General features: G+C 43.7%; 1 protein-coding gene across 2 annotated transcripts in view; it reads left to right on the top strand.

The window, feature by feature from the left end:
* Positions 1-22184, top strand: part of trappc9 (trafficking protein particle complex subunit 9) — a 128836-nt gene that overhangs the window by 72753 nt on the left and 33899 nt on the right. For both annotated transcript variants that reach the window (XM_084032446.1, XM_084032447.1), the window contains 2 exons: positions 7644-7796; positions 11313-11404. In XM_084032446.1, coding sequence (XP_083888572.1) covers positions 7644-7796; positions 11313-11404 — 245 coding nt within the window. The remainder of the gene's footprint in view (positions 1-7643; positions 7797-11312; positions 11405-22184) is intronic.

Below are 22184 nucleotides of genomic sequence, written 5' to 3' on the forward strand. Positions count from 1 at the left end.
TACCAATATAAATGTTTTTTATTTCAGAAACGCGTAATAAAACATTAACAGATTTCCCTATCATTAGTTATTTGTAGTTATTTATGAGTCTTCACTAAAATAATATGATAAATAAACTTGTTTATTTTATTGTCACAACGGAACAGAGGAACATCAAAATATATCAAAGTTCTGATGAATAAAATGTATAAAAATACAAACTTAAAGTCCTTTGAAGAAAAACACAATAACAACGACAAACAAACACAAAGTTACCAGTATTAAAAGACTTGGTAAGCTTCATAAATATAACTTCCGACAAGACTGGAGACAAATTCAGTTAAGTTCTATAAGGGTGTTTTATTTTATTTTTTAAATATTAATTTATCGGCCATTATAGATGCTGATACCGATAGTTTGGAAAACGCCTAATATTGGCCGATATTAGGTTTCACTCTATTAAAAAAGAGTGAAACATTGAGTGAGACAAAACCTGGCTTTAATGTTAAAGCAAACGATTTTAAAACGATAAAAAAGCAGCAGGTTCCTCTTAGACCTTCTTGACCCCCCATCCTGCATCCCAACACCACAGCAGCGTCTCCCAGGGGGATCAAACAGGCCGTCACAGCATCAGCGTGAGCCTCTAACCGGCTCAGTAACGGCGTCCGCGGTGGCCGAGCGGAGAGGACTCGTAGCGCTCGCTGCACCTGGTCTGTTTTGGCTCTGCTGGATCGGTGCATTACGAGGGGGGGAGGAGGAGGGGGGGGGGCAGCACGCCTCATTGCAGGAGCTTTTCAAACAAAGCTTGTTTCCATGGTGACCACCCCTCCTCCTGCTTGTGGTACATTTTTATGGCGGCGGAGCACATAATGCACCTAGCAGTCGTATATATCCGTCTTCAGCTATGATAAGACGTTGGTGAGGACGGGACACGGGAGCCATGTTTCCTGACAAACACGAGGGCTGAGATGTGCATCTGCTGCCTCTCCACCTCTCCCCGGGACTCAGATTCACACCTCTGTCATTCCTTTCCCCCTCCCTTCATTCCAGTCTTTTCTTTCCTCCCCTTCTCACATTTCCCTGGAACGATGCGTTCCCTAGGGGGCGTTTCAGCCCTGATGGCTGACTGGAGATGGCAAGGTGCTGCAACATCAACATCTTTTTCTCCTCCTCCCTCCGCTCACATGTCTTCCTCTCCAGTCCTACAATCTAGCTGTGGGTTGGGACGGGTGCTGGAAATCCTTGAAAACACTTGAATTTCAGTGTGGTGTTTTCTCAAGGTTTGAAAAGTGCTTGGATTTAGAATAAAGTGCTGTTCTATGATGACATATATGATAAGATCTCCATATCTGAGGGACTGAAAACAGCATTTTGTGACATTTCTTTATGAAAAATGCCTTTTGATGATGAACAGATGATGAAAATAGTTGGTGATTATATTTCTGTGGATCTGTTAGTGGAATTAGTTTTCCTTTCATTTGTGGTCCTTCTGTAAAAAGCTGTCTCCAAACATCATGTTGGTTGTTTAGAGGACAATAACATCTCATTTAATGTGATGAACAAGTGACATAATAAGTAGACTGAATACTGACCATTGGATTGGTACAAAGATGGAGTTTACCACAGCTGGAAGGGGCTGGAAAAGCATGGAAATGCACCTTGAAGTGCTTGAATTTGCCTCTGGAGAAGGTGCATTTGTCACAGCCGTGTTATTATTCTGGAGATGCTTCATCCGTAGTGAATCCATACATTAACATGATGGATTTAGCAGGTTTATCTGACTCCCAGCCTCTTTCTTCCACTCACCTGTGACTTCAATATCACATGTAAGCCCTCTGCTACCATCACAAGGAAACACATATAGAAATGTTATTATGTACAAGCATTGCTTGCATGTTATTCCCTTCTCCCCCCCAAAACAAAAACCTCCCGGGTTTCAGCAGCAGACAGAAATAGCTCACTCTGTCATCCCGACTAAATTGTCTACAAAGCCTCAATTTTAATGCCAGCCGGCACATTGGAAGATTGTCTGCAGAGGCATTCTTCTCCACCTATCCGCATACAGTAATTGGCAGTAAAGGCTTGGCTTTTTTTTAGTGAGCTCATCATATCGAGCGAGATACGGATGGATGGAGCGCCGCCGCCGCCTCTGCAGCCGCTGCATACAAAGGGTTACAGGAGTCAGCCGCAGTCTAAAAATAGACTGTTGCTCTCGCCTGCCTCTGCACGGGCCTCTATGGATCTCCGCCCTTAAGCTCTTGCACGTGAGGTAAAAATAACCCTCCTCGTGAAAACACACACAGGCACACACACACTGCGTTCTCTGCCTCTCCCCGTGACATAACACGTTCTCTGGCTGTTAAAAAAGATGCAAAAAGAGAAGAAAAAAAGGGACTCTGATGAAATGTCGGCTGCACACACACACACACACACACACACACACACACACACACACACACACACTTTTATCTCTGCAGGGCATCATTCAAACTGTGCATAACGCTCTCAGCATGCTGACGGTCACACACTGGTGAACACCTCCTCACGCTGTAGTAAAACAACGAGACGGAGGCTGAAATAAAGAACCCTCCGGCACCGACGACGCCGTTCCACAGCTGAGATAACGTGCCAACGCTGGTCCAGGGGAAGCGTTGGCACGTCATCTCCGTTGGGTGATTCGTGCCGTTGCCGTGGTCACGTGACAAACGGTGATTTAATGTGATTATCATGTACTTTTTGGTCCGAGGCACACACAGCGTTTAATTAGGGAAGAGGTCGTTTCAGTGTGACCGGCTCATCCTAAGCTGCTATTACGGACATTTACAACAGACCACAAACTGCCTGCAGACGGCACTAATTAGCATCACGGTGTCAGAAGTCAGCCCCGCTGGACACGGACGCTTCAGAGATGCTTTTATGTGGCAGAAAAACAACATGAAGCAGTTTTAGGCCTGAATCACCTCTGCTATAATACATAACTGTAGCTCTCTGCACACAAGATGTTGCTGTGGTTGCTTTTTTTAATCTTCTTCTTTTGGCAATATCTTCCAAGGGTTGCAACAGTGTTGTTTCAAATACAATACGTGTGAAAATGAATGCAAATATTGAACAATTTGCTTTGGTTGTTTTGATTGTGTTATGACATGCAGGTCTGCTGTTTGTGTTTCCTCTGGTTCTCCTGCAGAGAATCTCACTGTAGTAATGATGCACTATGGGATCAAACCTACAACCAGGTGATGGTTAAACTGGTTTTGATCCGGTTCGTCTTCTAACCTCGACTGCCCACAGATTTACTCTACAGAGACTTCATTAATAAATGAATTTCCCCGTTTTAATTAGCCTATCTATTCTTTAAATGACAACATATTGCATGTGTGGTTATTGTGTTGTTTGTTGCTGTTGGTAACGATGGGACGTGTCTACTTCCTGGCATCTACATATAAAGAACCACCCTGTCTTCCTCTGACTTCCTGAGTGAGAAGTCGTTGGTCGTTGGAAGTGAACAGCTGCCAAACGTCCTCCATTTACATTTTCATTCTCAGCGAGACGCTCCTCCATTACGTCCTCACGGGGCTTTTTTTTTTTTTTCTCACGCCGGTTCCACTCATTGACTGCAGCTCATTCCCAATCTATCACTGAGAATGGAATACTTGATGTGATACGCTAGTTCAGTGTAATGTAAGAACAAATATTACCACTGTCGGGAATAGCTGGTGGGTTTAATGAGAAGGGCCTCTAACAGACGGTCAGGAACGGCGTCTATAATACGATCCCTATTATAGACTGACCGTCCGTTAAAGGCCCTTCTTATAGTGCAATTAACTAACACTTAATGAGCAAATGATGTTGAATGTATTGATATTGGTTGTTCACTTTTATCACATGTAACGTATTTTCCTTATAATCTCTACCCAAGGCAAACACATATGTTTGACATGATGCTTGGGCAACCCATAACTGATTTATAGTAGAATAGATTAGATTGGAGATGTGAGACAGAAATGGTTCAATTGTTGCATTTTCAAATTCAAACAAAGCCTCAGTCATTCCTTAATTAAGAGTTTAAGTAACCTCACATAAAGACAGTACATAGAGTATATAATAATATATCATAGTCATACATAAAGTACCATTTTCCTGTTGGCAAGACGGATGCAGGATAGAAAAAACACACCTTTCCCAAACAAGCTAAAAAGCCACTGGGCCAGTACGACGTCCCGCAGATTCACACGCTGACAAGAAAATGGACTTCTCTCTCTGCATGCGTGGACACGGATCACATTGCTTATTTTCTCACAGAGTTCTCTTTCATCTCTGCTCACTAACCAGATCCTCAGCCGTCTCTTTATGAGCAGATAGAAATTTGGGTGAAATCGGTCCGTCCTTCCAATCTCCCGTCCACCTTCCTCGATCAGGGAAATAAAGGCCGAGCAGGCTGTTATCAGCGGGGGGCTGGGGGTGGGGGGTGATATGGACTGGGAATCAGGCCTAGAGATGTTCCATAGTGGACCCCAGCTCAGCACCGGGTTGTTATTAAAAGCCTTGTAATAGGCTAGATTAGTCTCCAGATATGGTGTGATCCCTGAAAGGCTCCACCATCAAATCAATGGAAAGAGCAGATGATGGGAGTGTTGGTGTGCCCCTTAAAGCCCCCCCGCCGGGGCAGGAAGCACTTATAGGGGTGCTTAGAGGTTGGATGTGGTCTTTGTTACACCTACAACTGCTGCTCTATGGACTTCTTTATTTATACTGCATCACCCGTACTGTGAAATATGAACTTTTGGAGAATGGTTTTGCTGTTGTATGGTTTTGCTGTTTTTTTTAAATTAGGTTTCCATTAAGTTTTACTGCAGGAGAAAAGTGGTGGACTTGTTTTGTGAATCACTGCTCGTTGTCGTGCTGCTATTACCTGGAAGAACCGGCTCTACTTTCACAGTCTGCAGTCACGGATGTTCAACATGGTTCAACAAACCTCGGGGAAAAGACTCATGGAAATGAAGAACAATTGAATGAATTGTTGCTATTCGCTGGTTTATGTTATTATGAATTGGATATCTTTGGGTTCGGTTTATGATGGCCGTTCATAACTTTTTAATGCATTTTATAGAGTAAACAACCAACACTTGAATGATGACATTCAAAGACTTGAAAATAATCAAAGCTTCTATGCTTTTTCAGCTACTTTATGTTAACTGAACTTTTTGTTGCCGTTCTGTCATTTTCCCTCTGATTTATCTCGATATTGCTCTTTTTGTGTGTGTTTTACGGTAATAGTAGGTGTGACAGTTTGCTAATGGTCGATTAGCCTCTCATTAGCAATGTAACGATGCATCCTAGCCTCTGGTAACCTCTATGAGCAGATGCATGAAGTCTTGCGTTAGCAGCTAAAACCGTTATAAAGAGAAACATGCAGCCGATGCCAAATGAATGCAGGATTACGGTGAATCCCATTTAAACAGAGTATGAAATACTCTTTTTTCCACGGCTGTTGGATGTTTGGAAAACATTCCTGTCCACGTTTATTTGAAGTGTTGATTTGAACGTGGCCGCCTGGCTCCTGGTAATTACCCGTCCAAAGCAACACCAGTCGCGGGCCTCGCCAGGCGCCGTCTTCCCATTTAGGGTCCATTTGCATTGTTGCAACGTGGTATTTTTAGAGCTTAATGTGTAACGTGTGCTTTTGAAGAGGCCTGAATGGAAAGCAGCGCCCATTTGAAGACGGGACTTCAGTCGATGACATAAGCCGAGCGCCGCTAATCTTCAAAGGCATCCGTAGGAACAGTGGCTTTCCTGTCGTCTTTGATTCCCGGTCTTAATTGTTATTTAATTTGTGTTCTGCTTTGTTGAAAAGGCTGTGTAATGATAATTGCATTGCCTTTTTCTCCTCCACCTTGCTTTGATATGTGTGCGTCCCTGGACTCATCAAGAGATCTTGTTTTTCTTGTAGTGTAATTTCATTAGTGAGTCGCACGACAGGTGAGGCAGCAGATCACCTGTAGTGACAGCAGAACGCCACCGGGGGCCTTTTTCCTGCTTAAACACCAGACACAGAACAATAGCACCAAATAAAACATGTTATTCCTCATGTTCTATATGCTTATATTGATACTGTTGTTTATTCTTACTGTAATGTTGTAATTTGGAATCTCTTTCTGGTACAATTATTTTATTTTGAAAGTACCATGTTATTTTATCGTGTGGTGCTCATGTGCTCCCTGCTGTGAAACCAGAGTATCTGAATAACTCGAGCCGTGCATCTTTCTCCCTCTTAAAAACAATTCATTTCAATGCGATCCGGTTGAGCAGAGATTCGATCCGTTTGAGTCATCGTCCTCCTTTTAATATATTTCTTCTTTACCGATGTGGCTCGCTGCATCGTTGACCATCGCTGTAATTCCAACTGTCACGACGATGCGATGAAACACTTCCGAACGCGCTCTGACGCGGTGAACACTGAGCGTGGACGTCTCAGCGAAGAGATCGATTCCTTCTGGAGCCTCTGAACCGGAATCCACCAATGAACCTTCACCGATCAATACATGGATCCACTGCCTATCAAACAGATTGGAAATGGCAATGCGCATCTCGAATTGATACATAAATATGGAGGTAATCACGGCTTTAAAACAGGAGGCAACAGTGCAGGAGCCTCGTATTGCCCGTTGGAAGTCCAGGTAATCCGTCCACCTCCAAGCCACAGAGAGTCATTTCTCAAGGAGGGGATGATGGGAGTGCTGAGGGCACGGGGAAATGGACTGCAGGTTTATTTGCTCGGCTCGGGCTGTTTGAAGAAGACTCTGATGGTTTCTGTCTCCAAGTTAAACACTTGAAGTAAAGCCTATCGCTCAACATCACCAGTGAGAGGCCGGAGACCGTTCTTCTCCCCGGTGAAGTGTCGGGCCTCTGCTTCTCTGTGCAACGGTTCAATGTGGTGATTTTTGAGTTTTCAGATACCATCGCACTCTACTTCCTGCAGAAAAACCCAACAAAAAACAGACATTTTCACATCGGGAACTTGGTATGGCTTCCAGCATGCATGAAGCATCATCTGCATCCGTTTAGAGTCATGTTTCTGGCGACATGATTGATGCCTATTCCATAGCGGGGGGTCATTGGAGCATGAGAAGTATAAAGTATGGCATGAAAAGTTGGTGAGAAGTCTGTCGCTCTGAGAGGAACTGCAGCGTGTTGGGTGTTTGTCGTTTCATATTCATATTCATTAGAAGACATTCAAAGCTCTGTGCTTATTTGGGGATACGTGCTTTGAAGAAGACAGCCATAAACGTCTGTGTATAAGAGACTAGAGTGAGTCATGATGATATATCTAAAACTATTATAGCAAAGCTGTCTGTGGGATTTCTGATTACTGTTATTGTCAATCGGATATATATGTGAGGGGGTTCTCTGATCATTAGTTGAAGACATACAGGACACTTGATGCTTTAACCTTTTTTGACATCTAAGTCAAGTAATCTGAACCTTTATTAACTGAGTTCTCAAGGTGATAAATTCCTGATTCCTAAGGATACAAGGTCACCATATCAACAGTTGTTTGCTGCTATTTTAAATGTAGCCCCTTTACATGACAATTCAACTGCTGTAATGTTCCCAGAGTCTTTAATTTTCTTTCAGAAATTACATTTTCTCCCATCTCCTGTTTGCAGGATGGCCATCCAGGTTGACAAGTTTGACTTTGAGACTCTGCCACAGCTGGAACCGGAGACGGCTCGCTTCGCTAACCCCAAACAGCTGGAGGAGGAGCGACAGCATGCCCAGGGCTGCCAGATCAACAGCAAGCTGGGCATCTGCTGGAGCATCATATCCTTCCAGTGGCTACGTGTTACCGTAGAGTGGTATGAGCATCGCTACAAAGAGATGGTAAATGTTTGCATTCATAATTGAGTGTCCTCGGTCTCTGCTGAACCAGTGAACCGGGCTGCCGTTCTCCAAACAGAGCCATTCTGCGCCATTTTTTTGCTGAGCGTTGTTTGTTGACGGAGGAGTCGGGGATACGGGACATCTGGATGGTACATCTGGAGGCCCTCTGGCCAGCAGGGAACCTTGCTCGCCTGCACTGACAGATGGGGAAGCGTATGGCGGAGTACTTGCCACTCTGACACTGTGAAGTGATGTCTTAGTGCGCATATGTGTGGGGGTGTAATTGTGTCACATACTGGCATCAAGATAATATCATATTTCCCCTAGGTCCTAGTCTGTGGGCACGCTTTGTAGAGAGGGATAGGTTGTTGGTAAAGACCCGAGTCCAGGTCTTCAAACCTTTATGTTATCTGTCTCACCTGTTGGTTATATAATACCAGCAAAATACACATGCATTTAGTTTGGTAACATGTTGGGTTCCCTTTCCCAACAGATCCAATCAGACGTCCTGTATGATTTCTGTTGTTTCTATTATCTAATTAACTCAGGGAACTACCAATTAGAAAGAAAAAATGATTTTCCAATGTTTTTTGACCAAATAGTCTCAAGAACTAAGCAGCTTCTGGAATTAAGCTTGGGAAGTATATCGGTGATGATCTAAAATGATGTGGCAGAAGAATGTTCTCTTAAGAACGTGTCGATGGAACTTTAACTGTTAATATTAGAGATAATGTAAACATTAGAACGTGCTTTCAAGGACACTCATATACAGTAAGAGAGTAAATCCATGTCAGAATGAATGACAGAGGTATTAAAGTAGATTAAAGGAGGTTTTTTTTACATATAACCTTAAATATCCTTGTCCATAAAATAAGAATGTAGCTTTTTTTCTGACAGTCCCACCAGATGAATGTCAATAACCCTTTAATTGGAGGGCAAATCCCCACCTATGCAGACGACAGTGTGCTATTCAAATGAAACTCCAGAGTTCCTGCGGGTTGAAATGCAGATTGTGGTGTTCCTGTAAAAGTTTCTGTTGTTGATGCTACTGATGATGCATTCAGTGCCTCTTCCATCAGCCCATAACTCATCATTTTGCAGTTGCCAGTGCACATATTTAGAGATTTAAGAACGGCCTGTCAGATTGCTGGTGAGCATGGTGTACAATTAATGATGAATCCAATCTCTGAGCTATTCAAGTTGCCATTATATTTTTTCCCCTTTGATGAAGGCGTAAACACCTCCATCATTATGTGCTTTGTTTTATCTGCAAGTAATTTGGCAGCGCGTAGGCAGGGACGAAGGAAGAAAATGACACAAATACAAAAATAGTCCGGACAGCAAAAATCAGCCTGAAACAGCCCGTTTGATCGTTTTATCCAATTCAGAACATTATTAGTGCAATTTGTGAATTCAAACAAGTTTTTCTTGAAGCGGAACAGCGTATAGAGTCGTACTCTACATTCCTCTAGATAGTGAGAAGGCACATTTCTTCATTTCTTTCTGGGCTAAAAATAGAAACGTTTAATAAAGTATGTGATAAAAGAAGGCCGTAGTGTGAAATTGAACCAAACATGAAAAGTGGGACATTTGAAGCGTTAAAAAAGTGTTAAAAAAGCAAAGTAATGTGGATGGAATACCTCAAACATCTTACGTTAAGTCACACACTCATTTAGTGTGAATAGACCGACGAACAATGTCCTCACACGATGCTATCGAGAGTGGCGTTGTGGCGCTATCGCCTGCCTGTGTGTGTAGATAGTGACTCAGCTGGCTCACATCCTCGCCGTAGCACAATGTACATTCTGCTGCAGGCTGGGTTTTACCCTTTACCACACAGAATAACTAGAAAAACAACAAAAACATGATTACAGCGCGCGTCACAGTCTGAAGCGCTCACTGGGCCCCGAGCGTCTAACGGCCGCTTTAATTTGAAATTCATGAGTCTCTTGAAATATTATTCATGTTTTGTTGATGGCGTTAAGTTATAGTGGTTCACACCAGCCGTATACAGTACACAGATTAAATAGAAGCCATGTCGTAGCCCCTCCGTTAGCCAGCGCTAACATGGTGTACGGCTGTTATGGGGATGTTTCTGAGATATGACAGCCGGCCAGCAGCGACAGCGTTTAGGACTTGTTTTAAAGCAGTACAGATCATTCTGTTCTCAGCTCGACTCCTTAGGCAGCACAATTAGTGTCACTACTCCAAACCTGGTCGAGGGTCTTCATGACTCTCCTGAACCCACTCTGTGTGTTTTTGTGTGTTTAAGGTGATTATTTTCTTCTTCTTTATCTTAATTCAGGTAGTAACTTTAGCCAGGTGTCAGACATCCACACGTTGTTTCTGTGATCGCCCTGCTCTGCATTAATATAAGGGAATCCAATTATTATTGCTCTTTGGCTACAGAAATATATGATACACTGCAGCTGAAAATGGATTAACTCCTTATTGGAGAGCTTAATCTTAGAATGCAACCCTGGTGCACACAGCATACATCAATGTGATGAAGGTTAGTTTACAATTTTACCAGACCTGAGTTGGGATTTATCCATTTAAAATCCTACTAAGACTTCAAATGTGATGAAGTAAACGTTTATAGAGCAATACATCCAGTTCAACCACCTGTATTATACCTGGATGAGTACTAATACATGGATGGATCTCCCTCCCTCCCTCCCTGCATGTGTACTGTACTCTCAAAGGTTAATAGACTCACCCATTATTCCAAATGTCAGCTGTGTAAATGATCAGCTGTGTGTATCATCACACATAATCTGGGTAATTGCCCTCTGCCAGATTTGTGTTGAGGCAGCGTTCATGCATTGATGGCCTCCATCAGATGAATGCTGACGGAAACATGTACTCTACATGTACCTCTGACATCTTAATGACACACACACACACACACACACACACACACACACACACACACACACACACACACACAGCCGTTTATTAGGGAGTTTAATTTCCCACCTTTGCCAGCAGCGATGTGATGTTAGCTACAGTTACACATCGTCAAATAAGAAATCGACTGCGTGAGAACCGATCGACTGCGTGAGAACCGAGACCAAGATCAGCAGAAGGAGACAACAAAAAAATCAAAGAAGAAGATAACTGAAGTAAAGACTAAACAAAATACAGCGCATTAAAGAACTGAAGTGTAGCGGTATATAAGTGGTGAAAGTAGTCCAAGTGTCCAAACTGACTTAAAGGCATATTGAAAGGTGAAGTGGCAGGAATCAGCTGTCAAAAAGTACTCTATTATTATTATTATTATTATTATCAGTGCTGTTGTTACTACGACTACAACTTTACGGATCTGTTCCTGAAGTTGTAGGATTGTCGCCTACAAACCGCCTCCCGGTTGTCCCGGTTACTATAACATGTGTGTATTCAGAGTGTGTGGTGTTTGTGTGTTCTTCTCCGCCGTGTTGTCCTTGACTCGCCCACCCGTCCCTGCGGCGCCGTGGAGAGGCCAGCGTGGAGGGAGTCCTCAACCAGCTGGTCCTGGAGCACCTTCAGCTCGCTCCGCTGCAGTGGGGTGAGTCACCTACGAGTGTGTGTGTGTGTGTGTGTGTGTGTGTGTGTGTGTGTGTGTGTGTGTGTGTGTGTGTGTGTGAGATAGCACACTTACAACCACAGTCGTGATCTGTTTGTGAACTCTCGTATCCATTGACACAGAGATCCAGGTGAGTAAATGAAAGTAGAGAAACATACAGTTTAAGCTGTTGGATGTTGTTTCATCTAAACGAGTCGCGGTCCCCGTTACGTTCCCGTGTGGATCCCTCGCCGTCTCTTTACCCGTCAGTTCGTGCGTGAACCCTCCAGAACGCCGTCTCCAGCCATGTTTCTGATTTGCATTCATAATGGGCTGTTGTGGAGAGAGTCGGCAACATCTTGGGAAACGCGTGAGTCATCGGGGAACGCACAGAATGTGTGTATGGAGGGCTCTCTCCGGTCGCACCATCTGTGATCACCCTCTCCAATCACTTTTCATCTACCCCCCCCACATCTCTCTGCTTGGGCCCTGCCAGCTCTTTGATTAGTCAGCTGGGGCTGTCCTGCGTCTGCATGGAGGATCTGCAACAACAACACAAATAATATGGGAATCTGTTGGGACAGAAAATACATGTCAGATGTTTTGGCATTTGGCGTACACTGTAAAAAATAACACATTTCACAATAGATATCAGTAAATTCTATACAAAACTGTAAAAAAAAAACACATCTGTAAATTAACGAACCTACTCTAATTTTAAGAATTATGCCAATAATAGAAATGAATATACATTACTGTATAATATTTATACAGTATGTTTCTGCTTTCTTTAATTCCATACAAATCCATGTAAAATGACTACCTGTAATTAAAAATGCATCTCATTATATAAAGGTTTATGTCCATACTAATATTTTAACAATATTCTAGTTTAAAGTATTTATTTTAATATATTTATGTGTACATTAACATTCAAAGTCTGTAAATCCACAACACAAATTCAATTTATTTTCATTACATCAAACATAATGAACCTCTTTTTTTAATCATTACATACAAATGTAACATGACACTAATTATCTGTAATTAAATAGCTCATTAAGTTAAGCTCCTCCCCCAGCGTGACGATGTGTTTCCTCACCTCTTTGCTCTCCGACAGGTAGGTGTGTGGTTCCACTCCGGGCCTTTCTACTGAATATGAGCCAGATCATTTGCCTCGGCCCATTAGGAAGCCTCTATCAGGGCTGCCAAGACCATCAGAGGCTCAATTACGGGTCCGGTTCAAGCATTTCCCCCGTGTCTGGAATGGTTAGTCCAGTGGATGCTCTTAATGCCCGTAATGTCTCTGTGAAGCCTTCACAGACACTGTAGATCAATGCAGCGCCTGTAAGACATGGGAGTCGGCTTTAATTGCTGTTGTGTCCAAAGTTTTGTGTTTCCATTCTCGTCCTCGTGACGGAGACTCTGTGGCATTCGTGTTTATTTCCCTTCATTAACACAGTTCAAGCGCTCCGGTCTCCAACGTTTTTTACCTTTTTGTTTCCCTGATTAGAGAGGAGAAGCCGCAGCTCATCTTGATTTCCTTGATTTTCTCTCCCGGTGGTTTCTTTAAACTCCTCCAGGAGCTCAAAAATATCCAATTAAATGACATTAAAGTCCAGCTAATGATCCGGTACTGCCACGTCCACTGTGCTCAAGTCTTATCAATAGAAGACCATCCTCTACATGCCGTTTCATCTACTTTATTTGCTTCCTCTCCGATCTCGTACAGCCATTGTTTCCCTGCTGGATCACGAGACTTGGATCTCTGTAATGGGTGTCATTTCCTCGTCCATTAGAAACGACAAACAAACGTGGGATTTGATGATGATGTGGAGTAATCTCTGCTGTTCTGTCGTTTCGTGCGTCGTGATAACCCTCGGGGGTAAAACAACTGAAGGGAATGTAAATCGTGTCAGGTGTGCACACAGCCAGAGGGGGTCGTTACCACGGTGACGCCACCCATGACAACGCCGTGGCCTTTTTTTTTTCCTCCGTCGATGAAAATGAGGAGAGGAATACACGGTTTGAATGTGTTATCCAGCAGCAGCACATGGGTTCATGTCCCCAGAACGGCTGTTCCAAGTGGTTTCCTGTAGACCACCACGGTCCAGGTCCATCCACCGTCTTATGAGACCTGGATGGATGGATGGATGGATGGATGGATGGATGGATGGATGGATGGAGGGATGGAGGGATGGATGGATGGATGGATGGATGGATGGAGGGAGGGAGGGATGGATGGATGGATGGATGGAGGGAGGGATGGATGGAGGGATGGAGGGATGGATGGATGGATGGAGGGATGGATGGATGGATGGATGGATGGATGGAGGGATGGAGGGATGGATGGATGGATGGATGGATGGAGGGAGGGAGGGAGGGATGGATGGATGGATGGATGGAGGGATGGAGGGATGGAGGGATGGAGGGATGGATGGAGGGATGGAGGGATGGATGGATGGATGGATGGAGGGATGGATGGATGGATGGATGGAGGGAGGGAGGGATGGATGGATGGATGGATGGAGGGAGGGATGGATGGAGGGATGGAGGGATGGATGGATGGATGGAGGGATGGATGGATGGATGGATGGATGGATGGAGGGATGGAGGGATGGATGGATGGATGGATGGATGGAGGGAGGGAGGGAGGGATGGATGGATGGATGGATGGAGGGATGGAGGGATGGAGGGATGGAGGGATGGATGGAGGGATGGAGGGATGGATGGATGGATGGATGGATGGATGGATGGAGGGAGGGATGGATGGATGGAGGGAGGGATGGATGGATGGAGGGAGGGATGGATGGAGGGAGGGATGGATGGATGGATGGATGGAGGGAGGGATGGATGGATGGAGGGAGGGATGGATGGAGGGAGGGATGGATGGATGGATGGAGGGATGGATGGATGTGTGTAGTTTTTCGGATGTCAGTGGAGAACATTCATACGATGAAAATCAAGCACGTGTATTTTTTTGTGAATCTTAATTATGTTGTGTAATTGGAAGTCTCGTTAAAGTTGCGTAATGATCCAGTAGATCGGAAAGCACTAAAAAAGAAAACAAAAAGCAGAAATGGGAGCCACAGAAACAGGCGATTACAAAGTAAAAGCTTAGAGTTTTGTTTGATGCGAACACAATGAGCGTATGATTGATGTCTGATGATCTCTATTTTGGATTTAAATATAAAGAGAATATTTCCTTCAAATCTTTAAACCAATTCCTGTTAGTTTGATCCAGTTGATCATCTACGTGACTGATATAAAATGTGGAAAGATTCCCCCAAAAAAGGTCAAAATCACTATTAGGTTAATCGCTTATAGACTTTGTATCGATGCAGAATCGTTCAACAAAGCATCACAATTCATTCTCCCTCTAATATAATATTCCTCTCATCAATATAGATATTTCTAGTATTTATTTATAGACCCTGTGTCTCAAAACGAGTCTGTGACGTCATCGCTTGAGTTGTTTACAATAGAAACCCATGAATATTTGATCACACCGGTAAATGGAGACATGGAGAGTTTTATTGTATAATATATTGTTTAAAAGCTCATTATTATTATTATTATGAGTATAGAATGGGGAGCATTCGACCTCTCAGCTGCAGTCATGTGACGTTAGATCACGACATAATTCCACATGAATAATGCAGTCGTGTTTAAAGTATTTGTGTGTATTTTAATTATTCTTTTGTTGCGGCTGCATTTCCTTCGTGAGTGGGCTGGAACATAAAGCGGATTACTTCTGTTTGTGTACTTGTATGAGGAAGACTAGATGATTCTACATGTGAGGGACTACTTTCTCTACCGCCGCCATCTCAAATGTGTTATAAACATACTTTATAACCTGCTTATAGCACTGTGTGATTATGGTTATAAGCACTCAAAAGTATAGATAATCATAATACATTCATTTTAAATCACACTATTTTTTGCATCATAGTGTGTTGTCATGCAAAATAATCCTTTTATAATTTACTTCTAACTTATAAGTCGTTATAAAATACGTTATAACGTGTGTATTATTGTTATAAAGCATTAGTAACTGTTTATGAGTGCTTGTAAGTATTAATATAGTGCAGACTATGTTGTATTAGAAGTATATTAATAATGCATGATAGACATAAATAAATATTATTTCTTTCCTTTAAGCCTGAAGAAGGAACACGTTGACCGTCGTTGAAAAGGAAGACGCTTTTACAAACACTCTAAATGTCAGCAGATTCTCAACTCTGTTTTCCTTCAGGAGCTTTCTGGCAGATTGGTTTAATTATATGTGATGAAAAAACTCCAACAAACTATCCTTAAAACTGGGGAAACTCGGAGGGACAGAAGTTTGACGGCAGGATGGAGCGTATTGAATTAGGAGCTCTTCTACCTGGCGCCCGTCAAACCATTTATTTCCCTCCCGTCTAACTCAGCAGACAATACGCTGCTTAGAGGAGACGGAGCCACGGCTGCCAAAGTCAACACCGGGCTTTCTGGAAGTGCTCTGATGAAACGCTCAATTATGACTCTTAACAGATTGAAACGGCCCCGTCCATTTATTCATTCCACCATTCATCAAAACATAATGCAAGAGTGTGTGTACCTCCTCCTCCTCCTCCTCCTCCTCCTCCTCCTCCTCCTCTCTTCTTCTTCTGCAGCTGTCGATTAACCAGGAAGCAGCAGTGATGTCATAGTTGCACTAAGAATGGTCAAACTTCCCATGAATGTACGCATTTATTTTCATAATTTATAATTCATAGTTAATTAATGAGTGGCAAGGCCTCGTTAAGGTCGTTAGGGTGATGCTGTTGATGGTTATTGTTGGTTTTATTTATTTAAATGGGTCCAAATAGTCATCTTATGGGTGTTTTATTGATCGGGGCGGTTGGGCTAAGATGCTAGCGGTAGTTTTCACTTGTTGTCATAGCAACGGCAAACATCCAGTGTTCGCGGAACCAAGCAACTTTGTTTATATTGGATATATATATTTATAAACTCGCAAATTTGCCACTTTTTTCTCTGAGTTTTGCCCCCTCCCTCGGCTCCGTTTTTTTTCTTATCTTCCTACCTTCCTCCTGATACTTGTGGTACATATGAGACATATAAGTACTTTGATTTGTACTTCCACGTCCCTCCACGTGGGTGAGAACGCCTCGACAGGTGCTCTCATGTGTTTCTGCAAACATGGATTTCACAGCTTCTCTGTCGCCGGCGTGTTTAAAGGCGGAGTGCACCTCGTGATAGGAGCCGCTGTGTCAACATAATGGAGTGATGCTGAATAAACAGTGACCCGGGGAGCCAATCAGACGGAGGTCCCCGGGCGGGGGTCGCCGACACCATCGTAGGGTTATATAGGCGAGCGGCGGCGGGGTTCTGCATCGGACAGGAAGTGCCCCGACATAGTTGAGATCAGATTAAAGAGGATGAGGTTTTTAATGACAGCCTGGAGGAGAATAACCACAGTAAAGCCCTCGATGATACACTGGAATAATGGAGGATGGATTTAGACAATGATGCTGATGAACATGTCCTAATAGAGGGATCGATACAAAGCAATATCAAGCACTCGTCATGAGTCCGCTATCGCCGGGCTCTGGAGTGCCGTAACCAAGCAGTGAGATGGAAAACAGCGAGCCTGAATGCGGACTTTGCACCCGTTCACCCCCCCCCCCCCCACCCCCCCCCCACCAGGAACCCATCTCAATGGAATACAAATTCACCCATGAATGGAAAGACAAATGTTTAGCCTGGGAGAGAGATGGAAAGAGAAGGGAGGGGGCCTCGCTGTAAAAAAGGCAGAGAGATAATTTAATAAGACAGCGTTTCTGAACCGACACACACACACACACACACACACACACACACACACACACACACACACACACACACACACACACACAGACGACGCCTCGTGGAATAATATGCCTTTAAGCTTTTTGTCAGGTGCCCAATCGCCATCAGCGCTTGCGGATTTGACAAATGGTGCTGCCAAACAGCACCGGGTCCACCTCGCTCTGGAGCCGCGTCGGTGATGATGATGAGAACCGCTGACCTGAGAGAGAGAGAGAGAGAGAGAGAGAGAGAGAGAGAGAGGATGGAAATGAATACATGCATGGCTGAAGTGAAAGAGAAGTGCTAATATGTCACATTTACACCCGTCGAGCGTTCGTCGCTGCCTAAAAACCAGAGTCACTGTAGCGGGACATCAGTCACCGAGCTCATCATCAGTCAGCTGATCACACCCATTATTTAGACGCTATACTGTTACTCCATTAACAGGTTACACTAACTGTTATATGGGATCGGGTCCAGAGGCTTCACTGCTGCAGATTCTGAGATTCACTCGATTTTAATGGTTTAACTGTCATTTTTAATTGTCTTTATAAGGTGACCTTGAGTTTCCTGAAAGGCGCCTCTAAATAAAATGATTATTTATTATTATTATATACATTTCTGTCAATTAATTTTCTGGTTAAAAAAACAACAAAATACAACAAAAATAATCCACTTAAATTCCATTTTTTGCATCCCAAGTTAATATGTTGCAATTAGAAACCCATTTAAGAGTGATGTATTATAATTATATCAAATTATGCAAAGCTACACATTTGAATAGTTTTGAGCAGCAGCTCTGCCATTAAGGTTTCTTCTTCTCTGCTTGTCTGTGCTTTTGTCAGGTTGTCGACCTAATCATAGTATTCATGTGCAACAGGAAAGACATCAGGGTCAGTTAAGTGGCCTGTCTGGTTTTCCAAGTTTTATTTGATGTTAGGAATTTAAAAAAAACAACAAGCTTTACTTATAGTTCTTTTGTAAATGAAATTGTAGGAAAAGCAGCCAAGTATGCGATGGATTGAGTCCATATTTCAGCTTTTATTATCTCAGCGTTCAGTAGGGAGGGGGCAGTAAGGGTTTGTGTTTGTTTCCATTAGCCCCAGTACACAAGCACACAATTCACCCCCCAGCACCCCGACTCCACCGCCCACCTCTCACCCTGTACATTTGCTTAAATGTGTGGCGGGTGCTGCCCATCGATCTGCCTGATGGGTGCTGGGAGGAGCAGTGGGCCGGCAGGAAGGCTGATTTATCTGCTTGTTTTTCAGCCCCGTCGCCCCGGCTCTGTCACTCAGCCGTCCTTACAGCCTCCTGTTAACGGCAGCAGAGAGCCAGACCGGGGCGGGTCTCACCTCCTCAGCCCCGTCTCACCTCGCTCCCCGGGCCCGGCGCCTGTGATTCACATAGTGCTGACTCAGGTTCGGCTGCTCAAAGTACTTGAGAAGCGCCTGACGATGAGGTAGCAGGAGTTCTTGCGATGCTTCCTCTGCTCAGCTAGTAAAACAGCTGATGAAGTCGATATTATCGGATTATCATAACAATTTTTACTTTTATTAGAAGAGCATGCATGAAAGGATCGTTTGCTCCGTCTCATCCTAACACCCCGGTAACTTTCATGTGGAAATGGAGAGTTTTTCGGTGTTTTTTTTTATTCCTCTGCGTGGATCGCACATTAAACGGGCTCCGAGCGTCCGTTTATGGGGCATTTATCACGGCGACGGAACAATCCGCGCTGTCAGTGCATCAGTTTGTGTAAGCTGTGGAAATAAATCAAAACTCCTCCGGCCTGCCAGAGTTAGCCCACCGCGCTCGCCCATCCATTTAGCCTGCTGGGATGGGGGGGAGAGAAAGTAAACTTGATCAAAGGGAGGTATACTTCATATATCTCCTTCATTCGTCTACTTGTAGTTTTTTCCTCCCCAGTGTGGCTTAACCATCTGTTTAGTTACCTTGTTTATTCTCAGTAACAATGCCGCCCCCCCCCCCCCCTCCTCCTCCTCCTCCTCCTCCACCGTTTTCTAAATGTATTTTCAGTTTAAACCTTGTTACTCCCTTCTCCCGCTTTCTATCAAATAAACCACCTCCTTCATTGATTTCTTTAGAGGAAACAAGAGTATCCCCAGCGGCCGCCTTTTCATCCTTGAAAGACAGATTACCTGACATTTCTAAACGCAGCCCAGTCTCAGCCTTTGGTTCCATTGTGAGAATGTTTCCAGCTCCTTCGCCACACCATTTCAAGTGTTGCTAGAAAAAAAGAGTGGAATATTGTGACAGAGGGTGCAGAGAGAAACCGGCGTCGCCTTATTATTACATATGGCTCTGCACGACCGGATCGGCCGATATGATTTGTTTGCTAAACATTGGAATTAAGGTATCCCATAAAGACGCACTTAAATGCTAAGACTTCTAGTTTGACAGTCGGAGCCTTAAACATTATCTACAGCACGACATTTGTTGATAATTCATGTATATTTGCCATTTAAGCGTAGTGTGTTACCACGCTAATGTTTGTCAAGTAGCACGAAACACAAAGTGCATCAGAGTCCGACGGGAAAGTCACGAGTGTTGCAGGTATTTAGTCATAAACCAAAGTCATTTAAGTTAGAATTTTTGCCCTGAAGTTGGTGCTGGATGAAAATTTAAAAAAAAAAGTCAAATTAATTACAAATAGTCCTCTGGGGATCATCAATGTCTGTAGTAAAGTTCAGAATAGCAATCCAGCCGATATATGATGACAGATCTCCGTCTGGACCGACAGGCGGACAGACAATGTCATCCGTAGAACTAGCATCGCTAAAAACTCTTGATTGTGGGACTTTTTGTTGACCTTAATGTGTTTTGAAGTAGAAGTAGAAGCATTCATGTAGCGGAGGCTAGCGTCGAGGGTTATTTAGATCACCTGGTTGATTTGCAAAAGTTCTCCCTTCCGTAGACCAGGAGAATGGCTCAAATGACCTACCGTGATGTCACTGCTGGAAACTAGCAAGGAAAAGGCCCTCTTTCTTAGGAATACATTTATTTCAATACTATAAGACCATTTATCCCCCCCCCCCCCCAAAAAAAACCTAATCTTATAAACTAGTAGTCCAGCACATTTGAATTGTGATACACTAAGAAATAGAAAGCTCGTGGCAGTGCGGTGATTTACGGAACGAGCCATCAGCCGGCCTTTTAAAGGTAAAACGCTTATTATTAATGTATTTCAGCAAGAACCTATTCCAATGACATGTAAATGACCACCATTATGGCAAATAAGACAATTTAGCTTCAACGTTAATGCTTTTTAGTGATGATTTATTCTCAGAAAAAAAGGTAGTCTCCACTCAGTTGGTGTCACACGGCCGTTCGGCAGCCATCAGGACAGGAAGACACTCGAGCTCCGACTCTGTTATCCTGTTGAACCCAGAGATTTGCCACTTTTTGCCACCCAGGCCCGCAGACGTCTTCATCTCGCAGAGCCCGCCAGTCTTTTTGACGCTGGTGGGATATGACATCAGCCCTCAGAGGGAGAAGTCACTCCGCTGCACTCATCTGTCGCTATTGATCCTCTTCAACGACGCTCCGGTGCCGACGACTCATCATCTTTCCCACATGAGCGGAGCAGCTTTTGTTGTGTTGTCTGTAAACCGCTGGTGGATGTAGAGAAATAATAGTCGGTCTGTGGTGGAAAATACTAGCATTCGCAATATATGATCAAATATAATAATACTACTAATAATAATGATCATGAATGTGGTTTATAGAGCTATTTATTCAAGAGATGTCGCTTAAAGTCCTTTACAAGATAAACATAAAGACATAAATAGGCTAAATAGAAAATAAAGAAATGTGAAAGCATCATATAAGGAGATGGGAAGTCTTTGTTTTTGGTTTTCAAATTAATAAATGAAGGATTAATTTAGGGTCAGAATAGTCATTAGTTATATTTAGATGCCGTCAAATCTGTTTGTCTCCCTCAATGAAATGCAGGAAGGACTAGAATAGAATACACAAGACGTAGCTGAAGGGTTACAAACATACACAGTTACAGTTCAGGACAATTGTTCGTGATTGTCTCAGGGAAGGAAAGAAAATCGATGTTCATATTGTGTGTGTTTTACGATCAGATATCCTCACATTAAATTATTGCGTTATTACTGAGATATGCTTTGCCTGCCATCGCCGAGTCTCCACCATCCATCTTTCCCCCCGAGCGTCTGCTGAGACGAGGTAGCAATGTGATCCATCATGTCGGACCGCGGTGAATCAGATGTTGGCCTAGCTCGGGGATCCACGGGGAAACCGGGATCCGCTGACGGGCTGGTGCCCTCCGGCTAACTGCCACTTTTTCAGTGAATGGTCTGATCCTGCTCACCGGCCTGACAGGTCTCTGGCCTCGACGTGTACCGGTCCATCGCCGTGGTGGGACACCTACTGTACCCAGATCAGCTGAGTGGACTCTGAAGACAGGCCTTAGAATAATAATGTGACAGCTTATCATGGGGGAGACTTCGAGGGCCGTTGAGCATCATTGCAGCATCGTAGAGCGCCTGCAACGTACAGCAGATGTATTTTGGGGAAAGATACACTTTGTCACATTATCTTCCATCTCTTTATTTTCACTCCGACAACCGGCTTGTTGCGACCGGGGTCGGGTGGAGTACGTGGCATCGCGATCAGATCAAAGCTTCGCAGCGTCGGAGATCAATTGAGATGTTCTGGCACGCGATGCAATTCATCAATCTGAGCGATTATCATGAATGTCGCCTGTCCTCGTAACACTGACTCCTATCATTAGCTATTGGCCCCTAATTGTCACTCATTAGCGGCTGTCATGGCTGACAGCAAGGGCGCACCGCCGGATTTTTGCTGTAGAATATTAATAAAATCACAATAATGCCCCCAGCAGGAAGCAGCCAAACGGTCAAACAGACTGAAGAATATCTCGATGGCCATATTCCAATCTGATCGC

Source organism: Eutrigla gurnardus (assembly GCF_963514095.1).
Source record: "Eutrigla gurnardus genome assembly, chromosome: 17".
NCBI classification, from domain to species: domain Eukaryota; kingdom Metazoa; phylum Chordata; class Actinopteri; order Perciformes; family Triglidae; genus Eutrigla; species Eutrigla gurnardus.